Source organism: Dermacentor variabilis, unplaced genomic scaffold (genome assembly GCF_050947875.1).
Source record: "Dermacentor variabilis isolate Ectoservices unplaced genomic scaffold, ASM5094787v1 scaffold_18, whole genome shotgun sequence".
NCBI classification, from domain to species: domain Eukaryota; kingdom Metazoa; phylum Arthropoda; class Arachnida; order Ixodida; family Ixodidae; genus Dermacentor; species Dermacentor variabilis.
Genome location: NW_027460346.1, coordinates 17,848 through 45,515, shown reverse-complemented (window position 1 = coordinate 45,515; position 27,668 = coordinate 17,848). Strand labels below are relative to the sequence as shown.

At 45.6% G+C, this 27,668-nt stretch overlaps 1 protein-coding gene across 1 annotated transcript in view; it reads left to right on the top strand.

The window, feature by feature from the left end:
* Window positions 1-27,668, top strand: part of LOC142568337 (hemicentin-2-like) — a gene marked incomplete at its 3' end in the record, with an annotated part of 187,227 nt that overhangs the window by 142,420 nt on the left and 17,139 nt on the right. The window contains exons 33-35 of the mRNA XM_075678343.1: window positions 5,450-5,590; window positions 7,842-8,032; window positions 27,008-27,350. Of these exons, the coding sequence (XP_075534458.1) occupies window positions 5,450-5,590; window positions 7,842-8,032; window positions 27,008-27,350 (675 nt within the window). The remainder of the gene's footprint in view (window positions 1-5,449; window positions 5,591-7,841; window positions 8,033-27,007; window positions 27,351-27,668) is intronic.

Below are 27,668 nucleotides of genomic sequence, written 5' to 3'. Positions count from 1 at the left end.
GGTCAAAAATTAATCCGGAGTCCCTACACATTGTGCCTCGTTATCATATCGTTGTTCTGGCACCTAAAACAGCAGAATTTCTTTTTTTGTTCTTCCTCACACAGCTTTCGACTCTATCACAGTTAACGCCTGCAGAGATGCCACTTTAGAACCCTTATGGTGTGCTTGAATGTGAGCTCCTGGGCGCCAGTGGAAGTGAAGAAAATGGGCAGATGGTTGCTGCAAGTGGTGTCAGGGAAAGCGGTCAAATCTAAGACGGCATGGCGAGAGACCTACGTGGGAGATCATGCACGGAGTGACTTGACATATGCTCCAGTAATACTTTCTCGGCACGTCAGGGCCATTAGAAAGCTGCCGCTGAGAACAGTGCCCATCTCCGAAGGAAGTTGCACTGCCAGGCTCCTTCTGTTGCAGACATGCAAGGTAGGGAGATGACATGATTTGGCAAGCAATTTCTTATAGTAGTGGTAGTGCCGTGTTAAGTCTAAACCCCATGAGCGCGATTTTGTGCGCGACAGCGACGAGCCACGGCTTCGAGCGACGGGTCGGGCCGTCGCTTGAACAGATCGCTCGGTTTTGTCGCGCGATCGCTCGGTTCTGCAAATCTAGAATTCGTCACTCGTCGCCCGGAAGTGCTATGAGCGACTAGCCAATAGTAGGCAGCCGGAACGGGATCTACATTAGTGACGTACTACGGATTTGCGCACGTGCGCGCTTCTCAGTATACAAACGGAACGAGCAAAGTACCAAATTTTGATATGTAAACAAAATAAACCCATTGCAAGACCTTCAGAAATACTTTATGCTGCTTTGTACAGCCAAACAAATCAACTCAAATAATTATAGCAAGTGCCACGCCAGTTTGGCGCTAACTCGATCCCCTAATACCAGCAACACTGGAGAGCTGTCGCGCGAAGCAGTCGCTCGCTTGGAGTTTGACTTCTGGGCGACGAGCGAACGCGATGGCCCTCTCCATCGCGTCGCTTGTCGCTGTCGCGCAAAAGATCGCTTGCATCGGGTTTATACTTTATTCAGCGCTGTAATAGCTTGTGTAAGTTGTATGCCACAATACACAGGTGTCACAGGAAGTGGTACAGGGCCTGGCCTTTTGACCGTGTCGTTTCGCGGGATGAGCAGAAGCGCAAATGTGAATGGTCTGCATGGTGCAGTCACCTGGTGGCACAGAGCTCAACCACACACAGTAGCAGCAACGAAATGTATTCTTCTTTGCCGCTGATGTATATTTTTCGCAGGAGTGTAGTCGTTAACACTTTGTTTTCGTTAATGTTTAACATGTTTTGCACTTGGTTAGAGCAATATTAGCTCTTTGTTTGGCTGGTTAAGCTCTGCGCCAACAGGTGCTTGGGCCGCGGAGACCGATCAGGCATCTCACGTACGTCTACGCTAAAGTTCCTTCATCAGCTTGAGTTTACGCCTTGACCATTCCGTCGAAACGCCCAGCTCACCTGTGGTTACCGGAATACCAGACACCTTCTGCGCTGCGACAGAATGCTCACAGCGCACGCTGCTTCGATAGCTCTCGCTTGGATTCGTCTGCCAAGCAGCTGGCGTGAGAGTTTGGTGAGGCTTCGCGCCTGCTTCGCTCGTTCGCTCCTAGAGAACTGGAAGTCGACGACACGGCGTGCCATCATGACGCAGAGCCAGTGAAGGCGGAGCTTAGCCCCAATCACTCGGCGAACGAGTTCAGGAAAAAATGCATGACTATGGAGGAGGGTAACTTGTAATCATCCGTAGCTCTCTTAATATGAGACGTTTCACACAAATTGGGGTGCGAATGATTAACTTTGGCTGTACCCTATGCATCTACAAAATTTCTCCGAACCGTTTCAGGGTCCCTTTAACAGTATCCCATAACAATTCCCTGTCTATGTTGTCATAGGTACCTTTGATATCAAGCAGTGCTATCATTAAAGATCTATCCTGAGCTACTGAAATCTCTCTAAACTGAGTTAGTACAAACATTTTATCCTCTAAGCGTCTGCTTGGCCTAAACACATTCTGCAGTTTGCCTAGTGCATACTTGTTCTCCACGCACTTCCACTGTTACAATTTTATGGCTTACATTACCATTCTATATATCACCTATGTTACTGTAACTTAAAATCAAGAGTTCGACGAAAACTCGCCTGTTCAGGATTGCTCATAGTCATACGTAAAATGGACGCCGACCGATATGATTAAAAGAAAAAAAAACAAGACGTTTCAGCTCCCATACGGGGGCCGTGTTCACAATTAAAGTAAAAAAAAGGGAGGATATTATTATGTACGTCTGAATAGATGGCACAAACAGCGGGCATAAACGGAAGGAAGGCTGCCGTCATTGCGGTTCAGCGTGGTATCAGTAGTTTTGATTAGTAATGACTCGAGATGCAAACGCGAGGTTAGATTACTTGCAGTGGCCAGCACATGGCGTCCTGCCCCATTCAATATCATGTCCTTCTGTTACAGAACGCTCGGCAAGAACGTTAGAACGCTCTTGCCTAACGCTCTTGCGTGCCTTCGAATTTGACTAGTTGCTCCATGTCGGGCTGATCAAAGCGCTGCTGCATTTTGCTCGCACTACGGTCAATCGCCTCAAATGTTCTTTGCGCAGTTATGCTGTGGGGTCGAGCGCAACTGGTGGGAGAGACGTGCTGGAGAGGCACAGAAGAAAGGGGAAAGGCAGTGAGATGAACCAGAGGGGAACATCTGGTTTGCTACCCTACGGTCGGGAGATAGGGGAGGGGAACGTACAGTGACAGGAAATGACGGAGGAGAGAGGGAAAAAGCAAACACCTGCTGCCGCGGTAATGCGTGAGAGAACAGGGATAGCACAGCTTCCCTTTCGGAAGCCTGCGTTATCCGCACGTTCCTTGTCTTCGCAAGCTCCCGCCTGCTTTCTAACTGTGCCTTGGTAAGGCCAAATCAAAACGCGCTTGCTTGCCCGTGAGGAGTTCATAACTCGAAAGACCGTTGAATGAGGTTCAATTGGACATTAATGCTTTCGCATTCGCAACTCATAAGAAGTCCTTAGGTGTCCTCGTTCTTTTTTCTGCACAGGCCGAGAGCGCACACGCTCTGCACACGTTTCAGACATAAGTATAAGTGGGCTCGAGGTGCTGCGTTCAACTTTGCACACTCTGTCAGGGGTGAAGCAACAAGCATGTCATTTCTATTTATTTTTGTGAATGACGACCTTGTTTTGGCGTAGCGTCAAGCAGTTGTAAAAGTGTGCAACTTTTTTCACGTTACACACATTGCCTTGCAAAAGTCTTCACCGCGTGACACGCCGGTGCCTCGAAGTTTTTACTTTTGTGGCAGCATTTTTTCTTTCGCTTTAAATGAAGAAACCTGAGCAATAGTTGTCCAGAATTTCTTCAGTAGATATGACTCTAAGCAATGAGCGCGCAATATTCCCCAATCCGGCAGATGCATGCTGAAGCCCTTCAACAGAATTTCGTGTAGTTTTTCTTCGAAACTCGCACATGTTTCTGTAGTGGAATCAGCAATGTCGTACAAAATGAGATTGCCCCTTCATGCACTATCCTCTTAATCACGTATACGTGCCTGCAATGCTGCATTTTTCCTTCCAACTCCTGCTTCTGTTCTAAAAGTTAAGTCATCTGGGTTCGAGTCATCAAGACTGTTTTCGAGACAACCAACTTTTATTTAACGTAGTTAGCCGAGATGTAAAATCTCAAACTTTGGCATCCAGCTGCTTTTGGTAATCCTTGACTTTATCAGCGGATTTTGTGAGGTCGTCATTATGAGAAGTAAGTGAACTATCAGTTTACTAATAGCTGCTGTACTCTCAGCGTTCTGTTTTCAGCATTTATCATCCTGAGGTCCAGGGGTGATCTAGACGTTGCCACAGAGTACAAGCATTTTTGAAAGATCAGCACATTCAGCAATGAAAGACACTTAAGACGTGCGGGCATGGCAATAGCAGCAACGTGTACAGTTTTATCCATGCAGCACGTTTGGTTTTGGGGGGTATTAAGACAGCCCGCAATAAAGCGACTGCATGTTCCCTATCCCTATGCGCTTATTCACACAGGATTGCGAAACGGACATGTGTTTTGTTATTCTGAGTCTAATATTTGCCGCACAAAATGTTCCTGCCGCAATATAAACGAACTCGATCCTCCGCCAAGCACCGGTATGATGTGGAGCTGTTGGCTTCTGTCTTCATTCGAATGCGAATATACTTGTACACGCTGTTCAATTTCAATATCTTTTTCTGGCTACAGACTTGTAGTCGGCACAACCATTCTATTTGAGGTATCCACTAAAATGATGGAGTAAAGTCTAATGAAAAAAACAAAGTCACTCCATCACTATGGCGTGAAGAAAAACAGGTCGCGAATTTTATTCTCTGCAGCGGCGCAATCCTATTCTCATGGAGGCTGAATGGAAAAACGATATAGGTGCACCTCCAGCAAGATATGCGGTCGACATCAGGCTATACCTGCGCACTCCACTGTGGCTGTCCCTTATATCCAGTGACAGGTCAAGAATGCAGGAGAAAGTCCTTGCAAGAAAACATGTTGCTTCTAGACTGAACTCCACATGCGCTCATAAACATGAAAAACACTTCACTGTATTAGAAAAATAGCTTAGCAAGGATAACAAGGGCTTCACAAAAGACAGCTTGGTAGCTTACAAAATGCCACCAAATTTATCCAGAACTACAACTTGGCTTTTCCCCCGAGAGAAAGCCGGAGCACAGAAGGCATGAGAATCCTAGAGCCTGCATCCTAGGCTCTTGGAACCTGCATGCACTCGGTATAGTAGCTTTCTTTTAACCAGCTGTTTACTTTGGCTTTCCCAAATTTATCTTATACAAGCGTCTGCATATTCCACTCAGAAGCAGCAAATCCTTGACCATCACTATCTGTACAGCCTTTTCTCCAAGTTATCTCTGCCTCGGCCCAACGTAAAGTACCAGCTCCTTGGCAGATTTCGCATTTTTATTGTGTGGATGTCTGCATACTTTCCTGCAGGTCACGCATTTTATTTCTCGCATTACTTTTTCGGCCTTTCACCCAAGCAGAGGTAATTCAGGCACACGTTGATTGCAACTGAAACATTATGGCCCGTTTCTCCTCTCTTTCTTCAGAGGTCACCTTCGTCGTCCATGTGTGGCATCATTCAAATGGCGTACAATCGGGCCCACAAAAACCCAAGCGAAGCTGAAATACAAAGGGCCAGCCCCAATGCCCAATTTGCTCGGCCAGTCTGTTGCTCTTAATACAGCTAGGAGACCTAGCGTGTGAAGCGTTGCAACTTAGAAAGGTGTTTTATTCTTCACACTGCAGCAAATAGGGGTCTTAACCGGTTATGGCTGAGAACAAAATAAAAATAGGAGGTTGTAAGTGCGCATCCGCTGTTCTACTACTACTACGTCGCAGTAAGTATGTGATATTGTATTATTTCCGCTTCCCTGCAGAGACGTATGCTGCTGGCGCGGAGGACGGCGTGAGTGAGCTGGTTGTGAAAAATGTTGTCCCACATGACCAGGGCTCGTACACCTGTGTGGCTGAGAACGGTGCCGGGCAGCATAAGGCCACCGCAAACGTTGTAGTTGGAGGTGAGCGAGCAGCTACTGCTGAGTCACGTATAGTGACTGGCCTCTCGGCTATGATTGATGGCCACAGTGGCCTGAGGTCATGGTTCTGCACACTGTATTAATATTAACGACCATTTTGTTTTGCTGACAAACATCACATTATTTCTTTATTTTTGTAGCGCCAGCCCCTCAGCTAAGAGGCACCTGTGAATTTTCGACGCAATGCATGAAGTACAAAATCTCCGGAAACTAAGCCGAGAAATCTTGTTAACTTCTCCGTTTGTGTGATTGATGTTCAAATACAAAGAAAGGGCCGTCCACAGATAACTTAACACTGAGAGCGTTATGCGCAGGCTACTTTACCAAATGTGAAGCATCCTTTCGTAGGATTTTGTGGTGGCATAGAAATATGTTTTGTATGCCTGTTCGATGTTAATTTACCACCATCGACTGAGAAAAACATCACCTGTGCTTAAGCCGCAGCATCGCTAGCAAAGTACTGTCCTGGTAGAAACATTTTCATTTCTTAAGAAATCGGAAAGCTGGTTTTAGTTGTCTAAGAAGGACGCCTTACCACGGCGCCTTAGGAGCAATTTTCTTATACTCAGTGGGAAACGTGAGGTGGCCTCCCTCATACAGCCTTCCACCGAATGCAAAGTTTGTGACGTTATATTTTAATGCATAAGCATAATTTCGCGAGTACCCCAGAAAAATCTGTTTGTAATGTGAAAAGCGTCACACCATTCATATGCAAAATAAATATGCATAATTCCTGAAGTTAAGACATTTGCCATTATACTAGAGTAAATATAGATTATTGGAAGGTTTAGAATCAATAAGGAAGGAATTGAAAATTATATATATATATATATATATATATATATATATATATATATATATATATATATATATATGAAGGATATGACTGTTCTCGTCATGCCCCCTCAAATGCTTGTGTGCCTTGGGAGCTTTCTTTTCTGCTTTACTGGTGTGCATGCAAAGAAGCCTGATCCGGGATTGCACAGTACAAAAAATAATAGAATAGCTGATTGGTAGATGTGATATTAGTGTAAAAGTAGATGATTGGTAGCCTTCAAAAGATTGATGCTGTCGCCGTGTCAAGGTCGCAACAAAAAGAAAAGGACAATAAAAAAGAGGAAAACAAAAAAAGCTGGGTTGTGGCAAAAACAAGAAAACCGGTTGCGACGGCGTTTCGGCTCAGTTGATACGATATATCTGCAAAGTAAATGCAGAATTGGTCAAGATAACACATTGAATTGTTGTAGTGTGATAGTAGATGATTGGTAGCGATGAGTATACATGCCTAAGGTAGCTAAATGAGTAAAAAAAAGGGAAGTAGCAGCCCAGTCAAAGAATGCTTACGTAGTAGTAGACAATGCTCATAATTTCTGTAGCATTTCTTGTCTATTTTCATGCCAGCAAGGTGGTGCTGGCAGAGATCCACGGATACTTGTACGACGTAACAAAATCAGATGTAATGAGCGATGGTACGACCAGGCAATGGTGCAGGCAGTTCGAAGTAGGCTTATTCATTGTGCACGATGCATGCTGTACTGACTGCAGCCATCTCTCGTTATGGTGTGATAGAATGCGTGAGGCAAGCGACTGAAAAAAAATCGACACTTCACAAGTTTTGAGCCCCCCATCCAAGTTTTCGGATACCAGCCGCTGCTTGCTGCATGAGAACGACGCAATATTTGGCAGGTCAACATTTCTCTAGCGATGCTGTGGCTCAGGTAGAGGTGACGTCCTGGATTCAATGACTAGCGGTATATTATCATTACACTAGCATCCAAGAATTGGCCCTGTGTTACGACTAATTCCTACAAAAGCATAGTTCACTCCTGGTAGAATAGCCGGTACATTACTTAATCTGACAATGTGAATTTTTTTGTATGTTCGTGCGCTGCATAAAAATAAATCAGAACTTACTCTCTAGACTGCCGTCGTACAAAGTGCTGAATGCCTTTCGCCATCGGTATCGATCACTTGTTTTGTATGATAACCATTATTGTACCCAAGCGCTATGGAACTAAACCCTGGGCAACATTGAAAGCTTATCTTCCATCCTTGTCCTACTTTTTCCAGTAACTTACACCACAGCACCTCGAGATCCCCCTCTTTTTGCTTTTTTTTTCCTTACAGCTGCACAGATGGAATAGTGGTTGGTCTTACAACAGTGGTTGGTCTTACGTGTCTGGATGCTATTTTCTAAACTATCGCCTTCATGCTTGTGCTTTGGCCGGTGCAGTCAGTCCTGTGATAGCAGAGGCACCGTCGTACACCGAAGTGGCCGCAGGCGGCGAGCTGTGGCTGCACTGTGCCGCCAAAGGAGAACCTGCACCAAAGGTGTTCTGGCTCAGGGACGGACATCAGGTCGACAACGGAGGTGGTCGTATTCAGCATTGGCACAATGGCTCTCTGCACTTTAAGCCGGTCGAGGTACGTCGCAATCACAGTGACTGTCACGTCATGCAAGATCGCATTTACGATCCCGAGGACGGATGGAGCCATATCCTAAAGCGTTTATTCTCTCAAACTCTGGAAACCGCTTCACGTCATCAGATGTGTAGATATTATGAGCATCTTCTTTGAGCGGGTGGTCACGAATACCACTAAGCTCCTTATTTCCACCTTTCTGCTGTGCTCTTATTATCGGCAGTTCAAGGCTTTTTAAGGCCCACGTTTCGTGTTAACAAGCCATCAGCCCTCATATAAATTTGCTGCACTAAATTGTATTTTCCGTGTTCCCTGCCTCATTGCCTCAACACTCGAGCCGTTTTTTTATATATCCACCAAAAATTCATTAACTTTTCCCTTAGTATTCTTAACACTCGTGGCATCGCGCTGGGTTACTGCGTACTCTTAGACCTCAGGATATTAGGTGCTACATTCCAACAAAATACGTCCTGTGGTATCCACACACTACGTGTGTACAGTTTGTCATCGGCAAACAGTGTTCTCAGATATCCTTATCTGTCTTGGAAGGTTAATGCATTGCCTGAATTATCCTAAAGCTCTTCTGTCTTGATATTATTCTTCACGTTTTACATAATTTCATTGCCGACTCCCCCATCGTGATTATTCAGTATGCTGTTCCATATTTATGTAATTTTACGTTTATCTCCGTTTTGCTTTTCGCTGTCCATGCAGGTAACGTATTAGTTACTAGTCAATTTCCTGTTTTTTTTCCTCCATTATGAGTGGACACTTCTCCTATATAGACATCTAAAAACCTTATGTATGCCTTTATTTTCCTCGATCCCCTTCTCTCGTATTTTAAAGCAGATTTGGTTCTGGGCCTCTTGTACTTCTATGGACGTCCTACCCATATCTTGCCTCATCTGTCTGCCAACGTCCGAAGCCAATTTTCCCCTAACTGAGGGCCATTGGGTAATTTAGTGAGTCATTTGGGAGGAAGTCGCCGAATACTGCACCAGGGAGGCCAATTCCTGTTCTGGTGAGGGAGTGTCTTGTTGAAGCTTAGTGGGCCTTCCTAATTTGGTTGTACCTGGATTAGTATAGCCCCATTCGCTCTCGGCATCTTTTGCCGATGACAGGCATTACTCCAAGCCTGCAGATGTTGTGCACTGGAGGAGGTGAATTTCAAGCTCACCATCGTAAAAAAAAAAACCTTATAGAGGGATTCGAATTTCCGACTATGGCAACCGAGCATTCGCCAAAGCTCAGTCAGATAATCCCATCGGCGGCAAGGCCACCTTATCGCCGACAAGTACAGCCCAGAGGGCCCTACATGCCTAAAAACTTGTTTGATTTATCCGTGATAGAAGTGTTTTCCTGCTTGCGATTGGTAATTCAATATAGAACAATTTCTAAATGGCTCTGGCCTCGTAGTTCCGGAATTGCACGTGCGCAGACTGCCGTGAGCTCGTCTAGGCAAACCCTACAGGTGTACCGATGACCATTCACAGTTGCGAATACATGCTCGTGATCCACAGGAGTACAAACGGAACCCTGCGAAAACGAATATAAGTGCAAATGTAGAAGAAATAACTAGACGCAAGCTATGACTTCTTTCTTTTACTTGATGAAAATCTGTATGTGAACTTTGTAACTGTTGACGTTGCGTTATTTATTCCTTATTGTTTACATGCTACTGCAAACCTCCTCACCAGTTTTTCTAGTCCTTTAGCGCTGCGATATTTTTTTGGGCGGGGAGGAGCTCTCATTAAAAAGCCAGCGCGAGGCATATCGGTATTGTCAGATTATGTCCACTTAGTATATCTGAAAGGCCTGAAAACATGCTTGAATTATCCGCAGTATATGGGTTTTGATGATCGTGGCAGGTGGCACAGCATAATATTTCTCAATGGTTCTAACATTGTGGTTTCGGAGTCTCCCATATGCAACCGGTCATGAACGCGGCTCGATACACAATATATTTTCGGCATAATTGAACAGCACTTAAGAGTAGTGTGGAAAACAAAGAAAATTAGAAAATGAAAAAGCTTTCAGCGCTTACCGTGAATTCACTAGTTGCGCCTGGAGGGAGGTACACGAAACAGTTCACGGTCTCAGCTGCCTGTCTCATGCATTGGAGAAGTCTTTCCGAACGAGACGGAACTGGTACTGATGCGCCGCCCAAGGCCGAGACGTCGGATGTGAGGAGGGTGCACTCACAGAGATTTTCGCTCAAAGACAAATTCTCAGTGACAAGACGGGACGCCAAACAATAGTTATGAGCCGCGCGTAAAATAGGCGACCTTGGAAGTGGCCTTGCTCTACGGTTGGAAAGCGCTTATACAACGCCTCCTTTAAGCTACAGCGTACGCTTCTGCCTGCGATCAGTTAGACATATTTTGGACACTTCGCGCGGGAAACCTATTGACGTCCCGTTTGTCGCCGAACTTGCAATACATGCAATTTAGCAGTTGCGTATACATGCTCGTAATCTAAAGCAGTACAAACTGAAACCCGAGAAAACGAATATACCTACATATATGTGCGGTATATATATATATACGCAAATATATGCACACACGTATATATACGCAGAAACTTTCACACCTGAACGAATCAGAAGACTCCGTCACTGGATTCTCTCCGACACAGAGCTCTTACCGCTACTCGCGTTTAAAATAATAATAACGTGCACGATGCGCTCGCTTTGAGCACAAAAAGGGGGGCATCTCAGTAGGCACATATCGGCAGCGCGTTTCGGTGATTTCTGCAGCCCATTTCGTAAATATTACGTGCCTAAAAACTTGTTGATGTATCTGCGATAGATATGTTTTCTGATCGCGATGGGTAACACAATACAGAACGATTTATAAACGGTTCTGACTTCGTAGTTCCGGCCTCGCATGTGCGCAGACGGCCGTAGGGTTGGCTAGGCAAACCCTACAGGCGTACCAACAACAATTCACAGTTGTGAATACATGTTCGTGATCTACAGGAGTACAAGTGGAACGCCGCGAAAACGAATATAAGTGCCAGGCAAGGCACCAAGGCAACCAGTGGTCAAGATCTCCCAAGTAACAAAGGACCTAATGAAGACAGAACAAAGAATGAAGTGTCCAACTCCAGAGATAAGATAGAATTCGCGGAGCAGTCATAACTGATCAACAAGGCGAAGATAAGTGATATTCGAAACTATAACGTGAGAAAGATTGAAGAAGCCGTAAAAAATGGACGCAGCCTGAAATCAATGAGGAAATAACTTCGCATTGGACAAACCAAGATGTATGCACTGAAAGATAAGCAGGGTAATATAATCAGCTATCTCGAAGGTACAGTAAAAGAAGCGGAAGAATTCTATACTGACCTGTACAATAGCCAGAGGAGTCAGGATAGCTCCATTAGAAACAGTAATGAGCAGGATACAGAAACTCTTCCTATAACTAGCGAGGTCAGAAGGGCCTTGCAAGACAGGGAACGAGGAAGAGCGGTAGAGGAAGATGTAATAAGAGTCGATTTAATCAAAGATGGAGGAGACATAATGCTTGGAAAACTGGCAGATCTTGATACAAAGTGTCTATCGACTGCATGGGTCCAAAAAAACTGAAAGAATTCAAATGTTATACTAATCCACAAGCAGGGAGACGTTAAATAATTGAAAAATTATAGGCCCATTAGCTTACGGCCAGTGTTATATAAAATATTTACCAAAGTATTCTCCAACAGAATAAGGGCAACACTAGACTTTAATAAACCAAGAGAACAGGCTGGCTTCAGGAAGGGATACTCTACAATGCATCACATCCATGTCATCAATCAGGTTATCGAGAAATCCGCAGAGTACAGTAAGCCTCTCTATATGGCTTTCATAGATTACGAAAAAGGCATTTGATTCAGTAGAGATACCAGCAGTCATAGAGGCATTACATAATCAAGGAGTACAGAATGCTTACGTAAATACCTTGGAAAATATCTACAGAGGTTCTACAGCTACGTTAATTCTACACAAGAAAAGCAGGAAGATACCTATAAAGAAAGGGGTCAGACAGGGAGACACAATCTCTCCAATGCTATTCCCTGCATGCTTAGAAGAAGTATTCAAGCTATTAAACTGGGAAGGCTTAGGAGTAAGGATCGACAATGAATATCTCAGCAACCTTCGGTTTGCCGATGGGATTTTTCTATTCAGCAACAATGCAGACGAGTTACAACAAATGACTGAGGACCTTAACAGAGAGTGTAAGAGTGGGGTTGAAGATTAATATGCAGAAGAACAAAGTTAATGATGAATAGCCGGGCAAGGGAACAAGAGTTCATGATCGCCAGTCAGCCTCTAGAGTCTGTGACAGAGTATATTTACCAAGGTCAATTAATCACAGGGAACCCTCATCAGTAGAAGGAAATTCATAGAAGAATAAAAAATGGGTTGAATCACATACGGCAGACATTGTCAGCTCCTGACTGGAAGCTTACCATTATCATTGTGAATGAAGGTGCACAATCAGTGCATTTTACCAGTGCTGACATATGGGGCAGAGACTTGGAGACTGACAAAGAAGCTTGAGAACAAGTTAAGGACCGCGCAAACAGCGATGGAACGGAGATTGCAAGGCATTACGTTAAGAGATAGAAAGAAAGCGGTTTGGATCAGAGAGCAAACAGGTATAGACGATATTATAATTAACATCAAGAGAACAAATGGAGCTGGGCAGATCATGTAACGCGCCAGTTAGATAACCGTTGGACCATTAGGGTTACAGAATGGGTACCAAGACAAGGGAAACGCAGTCGAGGACGCCAGAAGACTAGGTGGGGCAATTGAATTAAGAAATTCGCAGGCATTAGTTCGAATCGGTTAGCGCAGGACAGGGGTAATTGGAGATCGCGGCGGGAGGCGTTCGTCCTGCAGTGGACATAAAACAGGCTGATGATAATGACGACGACGACGACCATATTCCAGCGCATGATCATGCTCTGAGATCCGCTTGTTCTGCCTGAGTATTCGTAGGGCAATGAATTATACTGCTAGTCACGTGTCCTTGCGCACAGCGCGCAAAATCATGCGCTGTTCGAGGAACGCGATCCTCGAGGTCCAATATGGGAGAACGCAGTGAAGGAATTTCGCTTGCGGAGGCTAGACGGGGCAAGTGGAGAGCGCGTTCATGTTTGCTGTGAAGCTTGCCTCCTGAAATCATGGGTTTGCGGCACTGAAATATTTGTATCTCGGCTATTAATGCGCCAATTTCCAACATTTTTTGCCGCAGAATACTCCCTAGAGGACACGTAACAACCTCCAGCATATAACCAAAATTTGCTGTGGCACCTGGTGAGGGGCCTTATAAATTTTTGCAAAATGTGATTGTTCAGTCTGTCGATACGATTTCTGTAATGATAAGCTTTTGCTTTTGTTATGCAAACAGACTGCAAATTTTTGAGTTAAATTTATTTCTAAACATGTTTTAAAGTAATAATGAAGTCACTGGGCTCAAGCTGAAATTAGGTCGAAGTGCAAGTTTTTATGCTAGCAATACAGTCTTCTGCTATAAGCCATAATCGCAGAGGAAAGTGTCAGCGTGCATATACTTTGTGGTTGTCCAAAGTTCTTTTGCACTTGAAAGAGCGTAGGTTAGGGCGTGTTGGTATTCCATAACAGGTTTTTTAGCGCACGAAAAGGGACGAAAGACAGTGGCAAAACGAGGACACAGCGCTAACTTCCAACAATGGTTTTATTCCACAAAGCGGTAGACACATATATGTATAGGTAACACCCACAACCGTACGCATGCGCATATGTACCGATTTTTAGTCAAATGAGACAGCACCGAGACATGTGTAATGGAAAGTTAAGATGATATCAAAGATGAAGACCGACCATGCATAGCCAAAAAAAATTTTTTTTGTAATTGCAAGTCTAAAAGATTAAAATGTAATCTCCATCAGGCCACCCTCTGTGTCACGTTTAAAAAATCGAATTCTTTACTTGAAAGATCTATTGAAGGCGCGCTAACACACGCGCTCCCTAAACTAGCAATCTTTGCCGCTTCAATAATCTCACGTGTTGTTTGCGCTGGGCTTCTTCCTATCACCGTGCACTGTTTATAAATGGGACTGCACCCATGCTTTCTGCAGTGAAAAGCCAGATGCCCCACTCCTCCAGTTCGCACATTATTTGCGTGTTCACGCAACCTGTCATCTTTTGCACCATGTGGGGATCGCACGCGCATCCCGATATCTCCGGAGCGGCCACGCGGTTATCACGCGATAATCACGTGCTCGCTCGCGGAGGGTAGCGGGGAGAGGGCACCTTCACCGCTCCCACTGCTCTTCGCGCCTGGCCGCGACGCCGCAGCCCAAGGCACCCCGTTCCCTCCTTTCCCTTTCTTGGAACCGGGGAGACTCCCTCTCCGCCGCTCGGGGAGAAGCGCTATTCCCCCGATGCACCGTTGTCTTTCGGCTGAGGAGCTTGCGACTGGCCGCATCTTAATTCAGCCGCTGAGACCGCCGCACGCCGTCCCCCTGCTGTGCCCGGCCTTTGTGAGCGACTGACCGCCCCAGGGCCCGAGCGCGGATCCACTCTAGGTGAGCTGAACTCTTATCAGCCTCTTTTGTGGTTCCCACATTGTGCGGTTTATTTCGCCCCAGACGTGCGGAACGCTCCGCCGCTGTGGTTTTGTTTTGTGTTGTATTTGTATGTGTTGTTGCTGTTGTTGTCAGTTGGTATACATGTACTCTAAGGTGAATCTTGGGTGAGTCTCGACCTTAGGTCGAGACTCACCCTGTCCCCCCTGGCCTGAACCCGCCGTGGTCGCAACTCACTGCGAACCGCGGGTTAGGGGTCACAGCTCTTGACTGTTAGGGCTGCTGCGAAAGTGCTAGCGAGCGACTGCCGCTCCGCCGGCGCTGTGCGATCCAGAGAAGGGTCAGGTGTGCACGCGCGAACTTGAGTAATACCCTTAACCTACACCAAATAAACATGATTACGGTTGTTCGAAATGTAAGGAAGATGGGCGATGGACCCCCCTACAGAATGTAACAGTGCGGTACTTCACGAGACCAATGTAAAAGATATGACTTTTTTAATGCCTTGTATTAACGCAACACTAACACTTGCACGTCTATGCGTCATTTGCAGCGAAGCATGAAGATCAGGCACTTACCCAAGGGGAGGCCCAGGCCCCCCCTCCAGGCCCCTCTTCCTTCCGAAGTTAAGTGGCATACCTCCCCCCCCACCGCCCACGCCACCACTCCTCACACACATTCCTAAAGCACTGCCAAATCAAGCTTGAGACTTGGCAGCTATTCGGCGGTCAACATTTTGCTGCCTTTCTCACTCCTTTTGGATGGCGGTAGTTCCCGGCATTTCCTGGGGTGTGAAGGCCAATTTTCTCATTCAATTGGTGCCCGTGCTATTAACTCGAGAAGCGTTCAGTTGTCATCATCTATTGCAACAGTCATGCACATTGCTCTGTTCCTTCATTAGTTCAACCTTCTTTGTTTAGACTCATCCAGGGACCAGGAAAGAGATTCAGTTTGTAGTAAGCTACTTTGTATGCTCTTGGAACGACTTGCGGCTGGAGAAAACGCCAGCTACGTTCAACTTTTGCCTCATTATTTCCTCGAGTGACGGTTCAGCGCGACGCTGGCAGATCCTTAGAACCATATACCCATGATATGGTTTAGAAAGGTGGAAAATGATGCGAAACAGTGTCCGTCATCAAACCCTGCAATAACCGTTAAACCCCTAAGCAATATGAATGTCACCTGTTACCTCGGCTGGTATTTCCCTAATTGTACAGCACTTTTCGCACAAATTGGCAACTGGAAACAAGAGTCGCAAGGAGTTTAGAAATTACGTGATCTACAAAGGGAGAGATGCGATGCAACAGCGCAAACAGGAAGCAAATGTGAAAATTAACAAATTTAACCATTGTATAGGAAAATATTTATGGATCAACATCTTTTTATTTAAAAAGGAAGTAGAAAAAACACCGCCGGAAGTGGAGAATGATTCCGTGTGTTTCGAATGACGCTTCTACAGTTATCAGTCAAGCCGCCTGACTTAGCCACTTCTCTGCTGTGCTTATGTGGGTGTTTTTCTAACCTTCCATAGTGGGTGCAGTACGCCTAGAAACGCAGCGTCCTGTGCTGTAAGCGATTGTGTGGGACTGGTGGCCACGCATCATTACGTAACTTCACAAATAAAAATACAAGTCGGTTTTGGCACTTGGTAGAGCAGTAAACGAGGGATTCAAAGGAACTGTGATTGTTCCGCAACTATATATATTTGTCCATAATTTTTCCAGGCCTAATTCGAAGAACGTTACTAAAATATTTAGTTTCGACTTTCGCTCGCTTACTTGTTCTTGGCTTCTTCCTGCGCGAGTCCATTTGATGTGGTTCCTTGTTTGTGTATCTCACAGGCATACCTGTGAGATACACCTTATTTGTTTTATCTTTTGCCAGTTTACGCGTCTTTATGGCGAACGGTAGGCATGATTCACGTTTGTACTAGTAAAAGTACCCCCCCCCCCTTTATTTTCACAGAAAAGTTACCTTGGGTTACCTCCCCACCCTCACCCGAAAAGACAATCCTGGTTCTTGTGCCTGACGAAGATACATGGCTAATTTTTATATTTCCTCAAAAGCAGAACTCACCCAAACACATGAAAACTGGTACTCTGTCCAAGGTTTTTCTGCCTATAGGCGGTTTCCTGTAAATTTTAGTGCTATAGGCGTGCGCAGTTGGCTATTTAGGCATTGCCCTGCAGCTCCGCTTATGTCAGATTGCCCGCGCTATTTCTTTTTTGGTGTTCCAGCATGCGTTTGTGTCATCGGTTACAGATAATTGTTTAATTAATAGTGCACAGAGATATACAGGCCAGCTAGAAGCACGAACGGCAGAATTTGCGGTAGCACTACTTTGTTAAAGGGCCCAGAGCATCCATACCGTGTCATTTACTGGGTGAGATACGTTCGCTGAGAGGCTCTGCGATCAAAAGTCATAGTTCGCATGCTAATGCGAATCTGATTTACTGTGACTGAAATCAGAAAATGCCGTCATTGCAATCAGTTTCAGCATTTCAGTGTCGTAGGATGAAAGTTCCCTACATTTGAGCAAATATTTCTAGTTCCCTAAACAAAGCTTAAAATCCTTAGATATAAGGAAATTTGTCTATTGCTGGCAGCAATGTTTGTAGCCCTTTGACTATTCTCTAGTTCAGTTTCTCATTCGCATTTTGAGCACACGGTCAATTTTCCATAATTAAGTCTAGAGGTCCATAACTCCTAATCAACTCGTCATATTACCTCATACTTGTCGTGCCCCCACAGCTCTCTATGCCTTTCGCTTTAGCTCAATGTTTTATTATGGCGGCGCTTGTCTTCCCTTTCGCTTTGAGCACTTGTTCATGCTTTTCCACATAACTCTTCCCCTCTTTAATGTGCATTTGTATTCTTCAATCATCTAGGTTTCATTTCGCTGTGTTCTGACCAACTGATCATATGCATCAGTAAACACTATAAGGCATGCACTTTTTTCCACTGAACCTGAATACCAGAGCGTCGTCCTCCTTTCTGCAAATGTATGCCACAAGCTGAATATATTTCTGGCTATCCGCAAACAAAACAATGTCATCTGCGTATCTCGAACCTGGAAGACATTCATACACCTGCACACCGTCTTGTTCATAGCAGCTACTCCCTAGCCTCTTTTTCAGACGTTTCCCTTTCGGTATAGCTTGAGAAGGGGGCAGTGCATAAACATAAATGCACGAGGTCACACACTGCTTAGGATAAAAAAATCCAAGCACACCTAAGCACTTCTTATGAGTTGTGAATGCGAAATCATTAATGTCCAAGTGAACGGCGCTGAGCAGTCCTTTGAGTTTTTCGCTGCAAGTAGTGTAGCAGTAAGTGTTGGCTGAGCGAGTGAGCAAGGAGCAGCCTGCAATGTTAACGCCGCATGCCACTGACGCGGTGATGCACTCTCCCTTCACGCAGCACCTGGCGCACTAGCACTGCAGCAGGTATTCCCTTTTGCCCACTCTGCCAATGCCTTCTAAAAGCCCAAGGCCTGTGTACTTCGATCCATTACGTTATGCTACCTTGCCTTACTTCTAGAGAATCTAATGGGGATGCTTCCGAATAAGCCGCGGAGATTTTAACGTCACCGCTTTTGTCGCAGCGGGCTTGACAGGAGAAATTTCGGTCCTAGTAGCATGACGTCATAAAGCAGAGTGCACGGGCCTGCTATCTAGGAGGTGCTGGCTCTGCTCCCTCGTGGAGCAGTCGCGTCGAGAGTGAGAGTGAGGGTGACATGGCGTCGCAGAGATGCCCTCTCCCCTCACGCAACACCTGGTGTGGCAGCACGTGCTCCATTTCGCCCGCTGTGCTCCGTCGAGAAGCAGCTCGTGACGTGGGTAGCAGCCAATGGCAATGCGAAGTTAGGTGACGTTTCAGTGCTACAGACGACAGACGCCGGATTTTTCGCTCAAAAGGCCATTTGACGCATTCGCATCAAAAATAAAATTGTGCCCCTTAGATTTGTTTACGTAGCATTTAATTAACCATGTGACAAGAACTTCACTTTCTGAATGTTTGCATTAATCTTAATTTTATTTCCGCATGTCTTGTAAATTAGATTAATCGTTCTCTGTCACCAGCCATCTGGGATATCCCTCTATTCCAGTGATTTGGCTGACAATTTGCCCGTTTAGTGGCGCTGTCTCACAGTCATTCACCGCGCAATGACGGCTAAGTGAATGGCAGTAATTAATAAAAATTATTTACTGACAAAAGATGGCAATGAAATTGCATTCGCGCTTGTATGTTCAACTGTCTCCCATGTCTAATTTGTAAAATTTCACCTTTGTACTAATTTCCAATGGCTTAGCTTTTATATATTGGTGCCTAAGTGCAGCCTTGCAAATGATACATTTGTACTTCCTAGCTAGGTATACTTGATCGGGGCTCGAACTATATTTCGTGAAAAAGGGGATAGAAAAAAGAAGACAGTGAAGTGCCAATTACCTAGGAAATCTAAGCACACTCTTAAAAAAGTTTACACCCTTTTGGGTGTATTTTGTCCCCCAACAATAATTGCCACCTCTCTTACCCGCATTTCCTTTCTTTAACACTGTGAGCCTGGTACTTTCAAGTCACAAACTGCATATGCTTTATCAGTGTGACGTAGCATTCTCTACAGAAAAGTAGCGAGCGAAGCATTTTCAAGAAAGGAAACACAAGCAAGGCAGATGACGATTATTGTTGTGGGACAAATATACACCCCAAAGGATGCAACTGTTTTAAGAGGGGACCAAATTGCCCAAGAAGAAGTCATTTTGGAATATGTTTGTATACTGCATTGACATGATCGAGTGCGGGGCATCGAATTGCTCTTGAGATTTTAGCTAGTATGTATGGTCCTAATTTCAAAATGACATAAAATTTCTAGCCTTAACAGTGTACAGGGTGGTCCTTTATAAAAGGGAACACGTGAGCGAGTGGCCTGTGCCCTGCGGAGGTAAGTTCCCTGAATAAAATTTAAAGGTAGCGACATGCTTTCATCCTGCCACCGCCGCTGCTGTGAGGAGCATTAGAGGAGGCAGGAGAGAAGGGCTGCATCTCCGAATTGGTTGAGCGTGGTCGCGTGGTACTTTTGGCACCCTTTTCTCTATTGTTGGCCGTAGAGTTTCTCCGGCGAGGCTTTTACAAGGGATTCGGATGTTTTGACTAAGTTTCGTAGCTGACCGCATCATTTAAGAACTCAGTTTTTGTTTTGTTTTATGTTAGGAATTGATTTTAAGAGCACTAGAGGTGCAAGCGTGTACGAACGAAGCTTTTTTTCTTATTTGACGGGGTACGAAGCTCAAGCATGAGTAAGCTTATGAACGGGTGCTATTCTCGGTGCTCGTTCAGATTTGTTTTTCTGATCGCGCTATCGTAAACTGGTGTACGAAGCTATGGAGTGCGTAGTCTGTGTTCAGTTATATATCGTTCTAGAAACTTAACACGTGTTATTGTTGTAGTACTGAGAATGCGTAACTTTGTGAGTCCATGCATTTTTTAGGCACTGCAAGTGTATTCTTCAAGGACAAGCTGTTCACTACCAGTGCAAATGATTTTCACTATTGTGAAAACGCTTTCTCCGCTTCGCCGTCTCGGCAGGATAAAGTGAATTAGTTTGTTGGCTCATACTGACCTAATTGGAACTGCGCAAAGGGGGAAAGTGCTCATTGATGGAAACTATTTTTATGTGCAACTTTCGTCCTTGCATACACTTTGTTCACAAGTTAAGTACAGCTTCCACTATGATGTTTTCGCTTGAGAGCCAACGGCACCAGTTTGTCATAAAAGCGGAGGACCAGTTTCACTGCATAAAGAGATGCCAGCATCATGACGAAATGACGAGAATAGCTGAGGTGCTCCGCGTTAAATGTGCACGTTTGTACATGACGCTCACGTTATTCCGGCGAATATATAATGTGCCTTGCGTTCGGTCACCATGGTACTAAGATGATTAAATTACGAAGGTGCTCAAGCTCGACACATGACAGTCCCTTCGGTACACGCAAGTACACACGTGCGTACTTCGAGCAGCGCAGACGCAGCTGAGTTGTTGAATCGGAAGCTACATAGTGCTGGACACACGCAAGCACATCGCCTTTGGCATGTACCGGTGAAACCTTCATCGTAGCCCTTTCACGCCGGGCAAGTGACTTTGGAAAGCCAAATAAAGAGCCTGATCAATGCAATATAATTAAAAAATAAAAGAAAGTACAATTTCCTTGCATTCTACTTTCTTCCACAGGAAGCAGGCAGCCAACTCGAAGCCACAAAACAAGCGTGGAGTTACGCACTGAAAAAGCACAAAAAACATCAGCTTCCGCCATTTTCGTGGTGTTCCATCATCGCTGCTAGCGCAGCACACAATAATCAAGCCTTAACTGCGGTAAAAATTCATGCGCAAACACCCAACAACAATTTTTTATGTCTCACCTCGTGTAACTCTATGGGCGGCTTTCGAGCGAACGGCCAAACTGCGAGGGGGAGCTACGAGGGAAATAGTGAGCTGCGAGAAGGCTAGGAGATGGAGAGGCCGGGCGAGGAGGAATGTCGCTACGTTTAAGTTTTATTCAGGGCCCTTATGCGGAGGCTGCTTAGAGTTCCAGCAAGTAGCAGCAAGGAGAAGCCTGTCCGCTTGTGGTGTAATCTATTGGCAGCCAGGATAACCAGGCATGTTCGATAGGCAAGCGCCTGCTAGAATTTGCACGTGTCTTGCTGCTGCTGAAGAGCTGTGTCGCTGCAGTACGAAAGCACATGTCCCGGTGGTGCTGACTGCTGAGAAGACTGTTGTGATTGCCATTGGTCTGTTTGGCGCCACTTCCATCTGCATCGCCTATAATTTAAATTAAAATTAAATTATGGGGTTTTACGTGCCAAAACCACTTTCTGATTATGAGGCACGCCGTAGTGGAGTACTCCGGAAATTTCGACCACCTGGGGTTCTTTAACATGCACCTAAATCTAAGCACACGGGTGTTTTCGCATTTCGCCCCCATCGAAATGCGGCCCGCATATAAATGAAACACAGTATGTGTGCCTATTTTTTGTGGGGATTAAATTACTCCCAATAATATGTTTGCAAAGGTAACGTTCCTGTGATTGCGTGCATATATTATTCTACAAGAGTGGTACCACTACAAGTTATGATACTTGCACACTTAGTACTTGGAAAGCATGGGCAAACAACAAAAATAACGCGCATGACTCGAGCTGCTGCTTTCCGATCTGCCGCTTCCCGACGCGACCGCGGCTTGCATTAAATACGGTCTGCTACCACACAAAAGTCGCGCGCGGCCCCTTTCGTTACCTGCACAACTAGTAATTTAAGTTGCAGCGTTTGGAAAAGGGAAATAATTATCTTGAGCTCGTCCATGCCGATCGCGAGTGAAGGCACAGTGCAATCAAATAAATTCGGGGGTTCTAAGTGCCAAAACCATGCCAGAACCACGAAATCATTATGAGGCCCGCTGTAATGGGGAGTCTCAGGAATAATTTTAACCTCGGGGGGTTCTTCAACGTGCACAAAAATCAAAGCACACGGTAACAAGGGTGTTCTTGCATTTTTCCCTTTCGAGATGCGGCCGCCGTGGCTGGGAATCGAGCGCGCGTCGTAGAGCTTAGCGGCGCAACACGCATGCATTTACCGCTAACAAACGGCGGATGCCACCACAATTCAACAACGCGACACGCCTAAACAAACGGCCGTGCACTAAAAACAGGCATATGACTATTCCGCTTTCAAGATATTACACGCGAATGCGAAAGTATGAGGCTTACTTGACTCGGCGCACTGCAGCTATCCATGCTTGTCGTCTGTCCTTCTCGTACCACTTCCCAGGAAATCTGTAGAACTTCACGGGCGGCGTACGACCTTTCGTGTCTTCGAGGCTGCTGTGGCAATCAACAACACATCAGTATTGCGTGCCACCTTTCCTGGCTGATGAGGTCGCACTCGGCATCGCAAAAACCACGCGCACGAGCGCTCCCGCCGTACAGAACACGGGCGCGCGCCAGCGCAGCGACGACCCTCGAAACTTCCATCGGTCCGCTAGGGGAGCATTCGGCGCTGGTGCCGGGCGGGCAAACTTTAGGTTGCCTCGTCTATAAGTTTAATTAAGGTTAATAAAGACTGCTAAGATTAGTTACAATGAAATTAGTTGAACGTAACAACGATTAACTGAGGATTATTAAGCATAGTGAGGCTAATTAAACTCAATTTATGGTAAAAATTTACACTAATCTAGAGTTACTAAGGTGGAATCAATGGATCCTAATAAAAATGATTAAGGGTACCTTGAGATTAGCGGGTACCTGAGTATTCTTAATTAGTAATTACAGATACAAACTTCTCTGTCATAACTTTAGCTAAGGCTAATAAATAATTAAGCAAATGTAGCCATTATAAAAATAACTAAACCTGCAATCTTAACAAAATAACTACGTTTATTTACCGAAGCTAAAGTTTCACCTGAGTGCACTTGTCTCCTAAACCGCTCCAAATCAGGTGAGGTTTATTCATGCTATGGGGCGAGTGGGGAGCCAGAGCTTCGCACCGCAAGAAAGTATGCAGAAACTCTACTGGAATTGTGAAAGTGTGCATAAGCCTACCCTCAGATTTCAACTTAGCCCACTGCCAAATTTAAGTTGGCCGACATCTGCTATAGGCTTCCCCATGTATTTTCTGTGTGTCCTATGTATCTCTATGATTATTCTCTGTAACCATTTTTTATTCTTCCTTACCGCTTGCAAAGCTACCAATAATCTACATTTACACTAATATAATGATTAAGTGTCGTAACTTTCGCACATTACGCATTTTGTGTAGTACAAGGCATTACACTTGTCGCGTGGCGGACAGAGCTTGCTGCGGTAGTCGCCAAAGAATGCTTACACATGAAAATACGCTGGGAGTGCCTAATAACTAGTGGGAACATGTTGGTACTTCAACGTTTCCAGTGCGCTAGCGTACCGAGCGCGATTTGCTAGCAGCGGTCGCTGCGTTGCAGGCCCCGCCCCGCCTGTTGCGCATTTATCTGATATGGGAGGCAGTCCAGCAGCCGCGTCTTTATTCTGGCCGCCAATAGATGACGCTACAAGTGGACGTGCTTCCCCTTGCTGCCTGTTGGTGGCGCACTAAGCAGCCTCCACATTTTTGCCTGTGAGATTAGCAGCACGTTCATAGGTGAACTAGAAGTGCTAGGAGCTAACGATGCCTTAGTTGCAACAGAGGCCGTTAATGGCCAGAGTGAGAGCGACGAGGTGCTGTGCCAACAGAGGACTGTAGAGACAGCTAGGCCAGCTGCGAACAAATTGGCACAGTTACCGCGCGTGTGCGTCGCACCTCATGGTATCGAGGTCTGAATACAATAGGTACGATGTCCTCCGAGGTATGTAGAGAGGTGTAATGGTTCCAGGACTTACTTTTGGAAATGCGGTTGTTTGCTATAAATCAGGGGTACAATCAGGACTGGACGGGAGCCAAAGTTCAGTGGGTCGCCTCGCATTGGGCGCTCACGGGAATACTGCAAATGAAGCTGTGCAGGGTGATATGGGCTGGACTAGTTTTGAAGTGAGGGAAGCTCGCAGTAAAATTGAGTATGAAGAACGGCTGAGGAATATGGAAGAAAGTAAATGGGCTGGGAGAGTGTTTAGTTATCTGTACAGCAAAAACATTGATTCACAGTGGAGGAAAAGAACTACGAAGCTTACCAGCAAGTATGCGGCCTATAGGGTGGACAACACAGCAACAAAGAAGGTCAAGCGGAAAGTCAGAGAGGCTGAATTAATCTCATGGGTGGCGGCAATGGAAAAGAAACCTGCCATGAGTAACTACTTAAGAGGAAAAAATGAAATCAGGAAATAAACCATTTATGATAACTCAAAGGGAAGCTCATTACTTTTCGAAGCGAGATCGGGATGCCTTAGAACATGCACCTATAAAGCGAGATATAAGAAGGAAGAAGAAGCATGTGCTTGCTGCGGTAAAGCTAGGGAAACTACGGAGCATGTTTTATTAAAATGTGAAGACGTCTACCCAGCGGTCGATTTAGGCACCACTGGCCTCCTTGAAGCCCTTGGGTTCAGAGGGAGCAGTGGTAAAGCAAACATGTCCGCAATAGACATTAGTAAGAGGCGACTGGAGGATTGATGGAAGAAAAGTAGGGAAACGACAAAAGACGGAGACGTACAAAAGCACAGTTCGCAATAGGGGATCAGAAAATTTGGGTGTGGTAGTTCAGAGTGGTTTTTTTTCTTTTTTCATTGTTTAACCTCGGTAGGATATTAGGCAGTATAGTAGCAAGAGCTTGGTGGCGCAATACACCGCCCCGTTCCAAAGGGGACGCTCATAATATCCATCCATCCAGCCACAGAGCATAGGCCACATGCACGCCTGTTCTCTTTCATAAATGACCACTCTGTACAAAACGCTTCCGCATCTATTTTTGTGGCATTTGCTTCAAAATAGGTCGACAAATGGTAGTTAGCCCATACCGTAATTTCCTCTCAAATGAGACGGATAAAAATAAAGAAAAACTTCTGCTTCATGAAGCACCTAGTGGGAGAGTTGAGAACTAGGATCGCATGAGGATTACTTCTCAGTTCACTTACAAAGCCCATATTCTCCGAGGCCATGACACAATCAAGAATTCTCGCCTCGGGATCAAATCCTGGCCACGGCGGCTGCATTTGGATCGGGGCTAAATATGAAAACACCCTTGTACCTAAATTTAGGTACATATTAAGGATCCCCAGGTGGTCGAAATTTCCGGAGTCCTCCACTATGGTGTGCCTCACAATCAGAAAGTGGTTTTGGCACGTAAAACCCCATAATTTAAATATTCTCGCACCGTCTCCCGTTTAAGGAAGCTTACCTTCTCCAACTACCCACTGACGTGCATTGTGGAGCAGCAATGTCGAGCAAAAAATAAATGAACATAAGCGTAGAGCGAGAATAACCGAAATGTGCACAATGTGCAGTCAGGGCCTAACCTAAGTGTTGAATGAATTAATACGTTAAACTTCCTAACTTCTTTCAATTAAGGCTGCCGATCAGTCGGTTGCCTCCTGATTGATTACGGCTCATGCTTGGTTGACCGACGTTACTTGAGGCGTTACATCAAAGAATGGGCAACACCCCCCCCCTCCCCTAGAGGCACGCTCTACCCTTTTAGTGCGATTAGCAGACCTTGCCTATTTCATACACTCTGAGTCTGTCTGTCTAGCCTATTACACACTAAAAACAGTTGCACCATCTTGGGTGTATATTTTCCACACAACAATAATCGCGATCTGTCTTGCTTGCGTTTCCTTTCTTGAAAATGCTGCGGTCGTTACTTTCCTGTCGAGAACGCTCTGTCATGGTGATAACGCGCATGCCATTCCAGACTTCGAAGTACCGTGCTCGCGGCGTCAAAGAAGGGAAACGCTGGCAAGATAGATGACGATTATTATGTGGCAAATACATACCCCAAAGGGTACAGCTGTATTTGGAGTGCACGCCAACCTAGTGACTCAAATTGCATACTAGCTTGGGCTACGTGGTATCTGCTCGTACTCGTGATGCTTTTGTGGTCGTTTAGTTTCATCGTCGTCTTTGCAGCCTCATCTTTCACTATCGTCATGCCGTAGTTATCAGGCTGTCATAGAACCATCGTAAGGGATGACAATGGGCTTCCAGTTGTCGTCATGAAGTCGCTGTCGCATTGCCTTCGCCGTACAATCAACCTCGTTCCATCAGTCATAATAATGCTGCCGTCATTGAATCTTGATTATGGCGCTGTTGTCATGCAATCATCATTGCGTCGTCGCCGTACAGTTGTTGTCATACCTTAGTCGTGAGGCTGTCGTGGTCGTTCCATCATCGTCATTCCAGTTTCGACATCCGATTCTCGTCAAACTGTCGTACTCTCATCTCCATCCCACTATCATCATGCCATCGCGTCACGCAGTCACCATTATACCATCGATATAATTTCAGAATCTTTACCCATTGTCGTCATACCACCGTCACCTTCTCATCGACGTCATTCTCTTCGTCGGTCACGACCATCACGGTATGACAACGAATGTATGACGAAGACGTAGTAATAACGATGGAATGCACTTTCGCCACAGCATCGTCATCGTGTAGTCGCTTTCGTGTTGTCGTAGTCACGGGCATCCCTGGCAAGTGAGTGCGAGAAAATGGGCCGATCACGGATACAGTGTATGCCTCATGTAACTGAAGTAATGGAAATCTCAGGATGACCACTGCAGATGGTAAATAAATGTTTCTTCAGCCATATCACTACATTTCTTGAATGCTATTCCCATGAAAATTGAAAGTCATCGTGAGTTGGACTCTGCCGGCATGTGTCTCCCTTTCGAACACACTCGACATCCTCCAGCCGAAAGAGCGTGTTTAACGAAGAAAGTCCCTCTCCGTCATTCTCGCAGGTCGGCGACGCTGGGGAATACCATTGCTTGGCGAGCAACAAGTTTGGCATGGCCCAGGCCAACCTCACCCTGTCTGTCCTCACGCCGCCTTCATTCGACGAGCCACCTGCCGATGTCGTTGCACGTGAGAACGAACCTGTGACGCTTAAATGCTCCGCCAGTGGACGGCCGGCGCCCACGTATGCCTGGCTAAGGGTAGGGCAGGGCGCAGTCGAAACAAGCGCCTCGCCCAACGGAACTCTCCACATTTTACGGGCACAGGGCTCTGACGAAGGCCTCTACCGCTGCCAGGCGAGCAACACACTTGGCACGTCCACAGCTATAACCCGCCTCCTCCTTCAAGGTAACTGCTAACCACCGAACAGGAGCATCGTGACTCTGTTGTGGGTCTGTAGAGGGTGAACTCATTCCCTCAACTATTCCCTGCGATTTATGCGCTCTTTGACATCATCTCATGTAACAGACATGAACATTTGCTCGCACAAGGAACAGCGGCAGCATGTGCTCTTCCTGTCCACATGGCTATTAGTCAATAGTATACAGCGATCGTGTGCCACCATGCGAAGGTTAGCTCAGCTCTGTGGCTCAATTATATTTCTGGTTTATGAAGTTCTCCTTAGACGTATACCGGGTTATTTCACTGTTCTTGAAAACGCGAAAC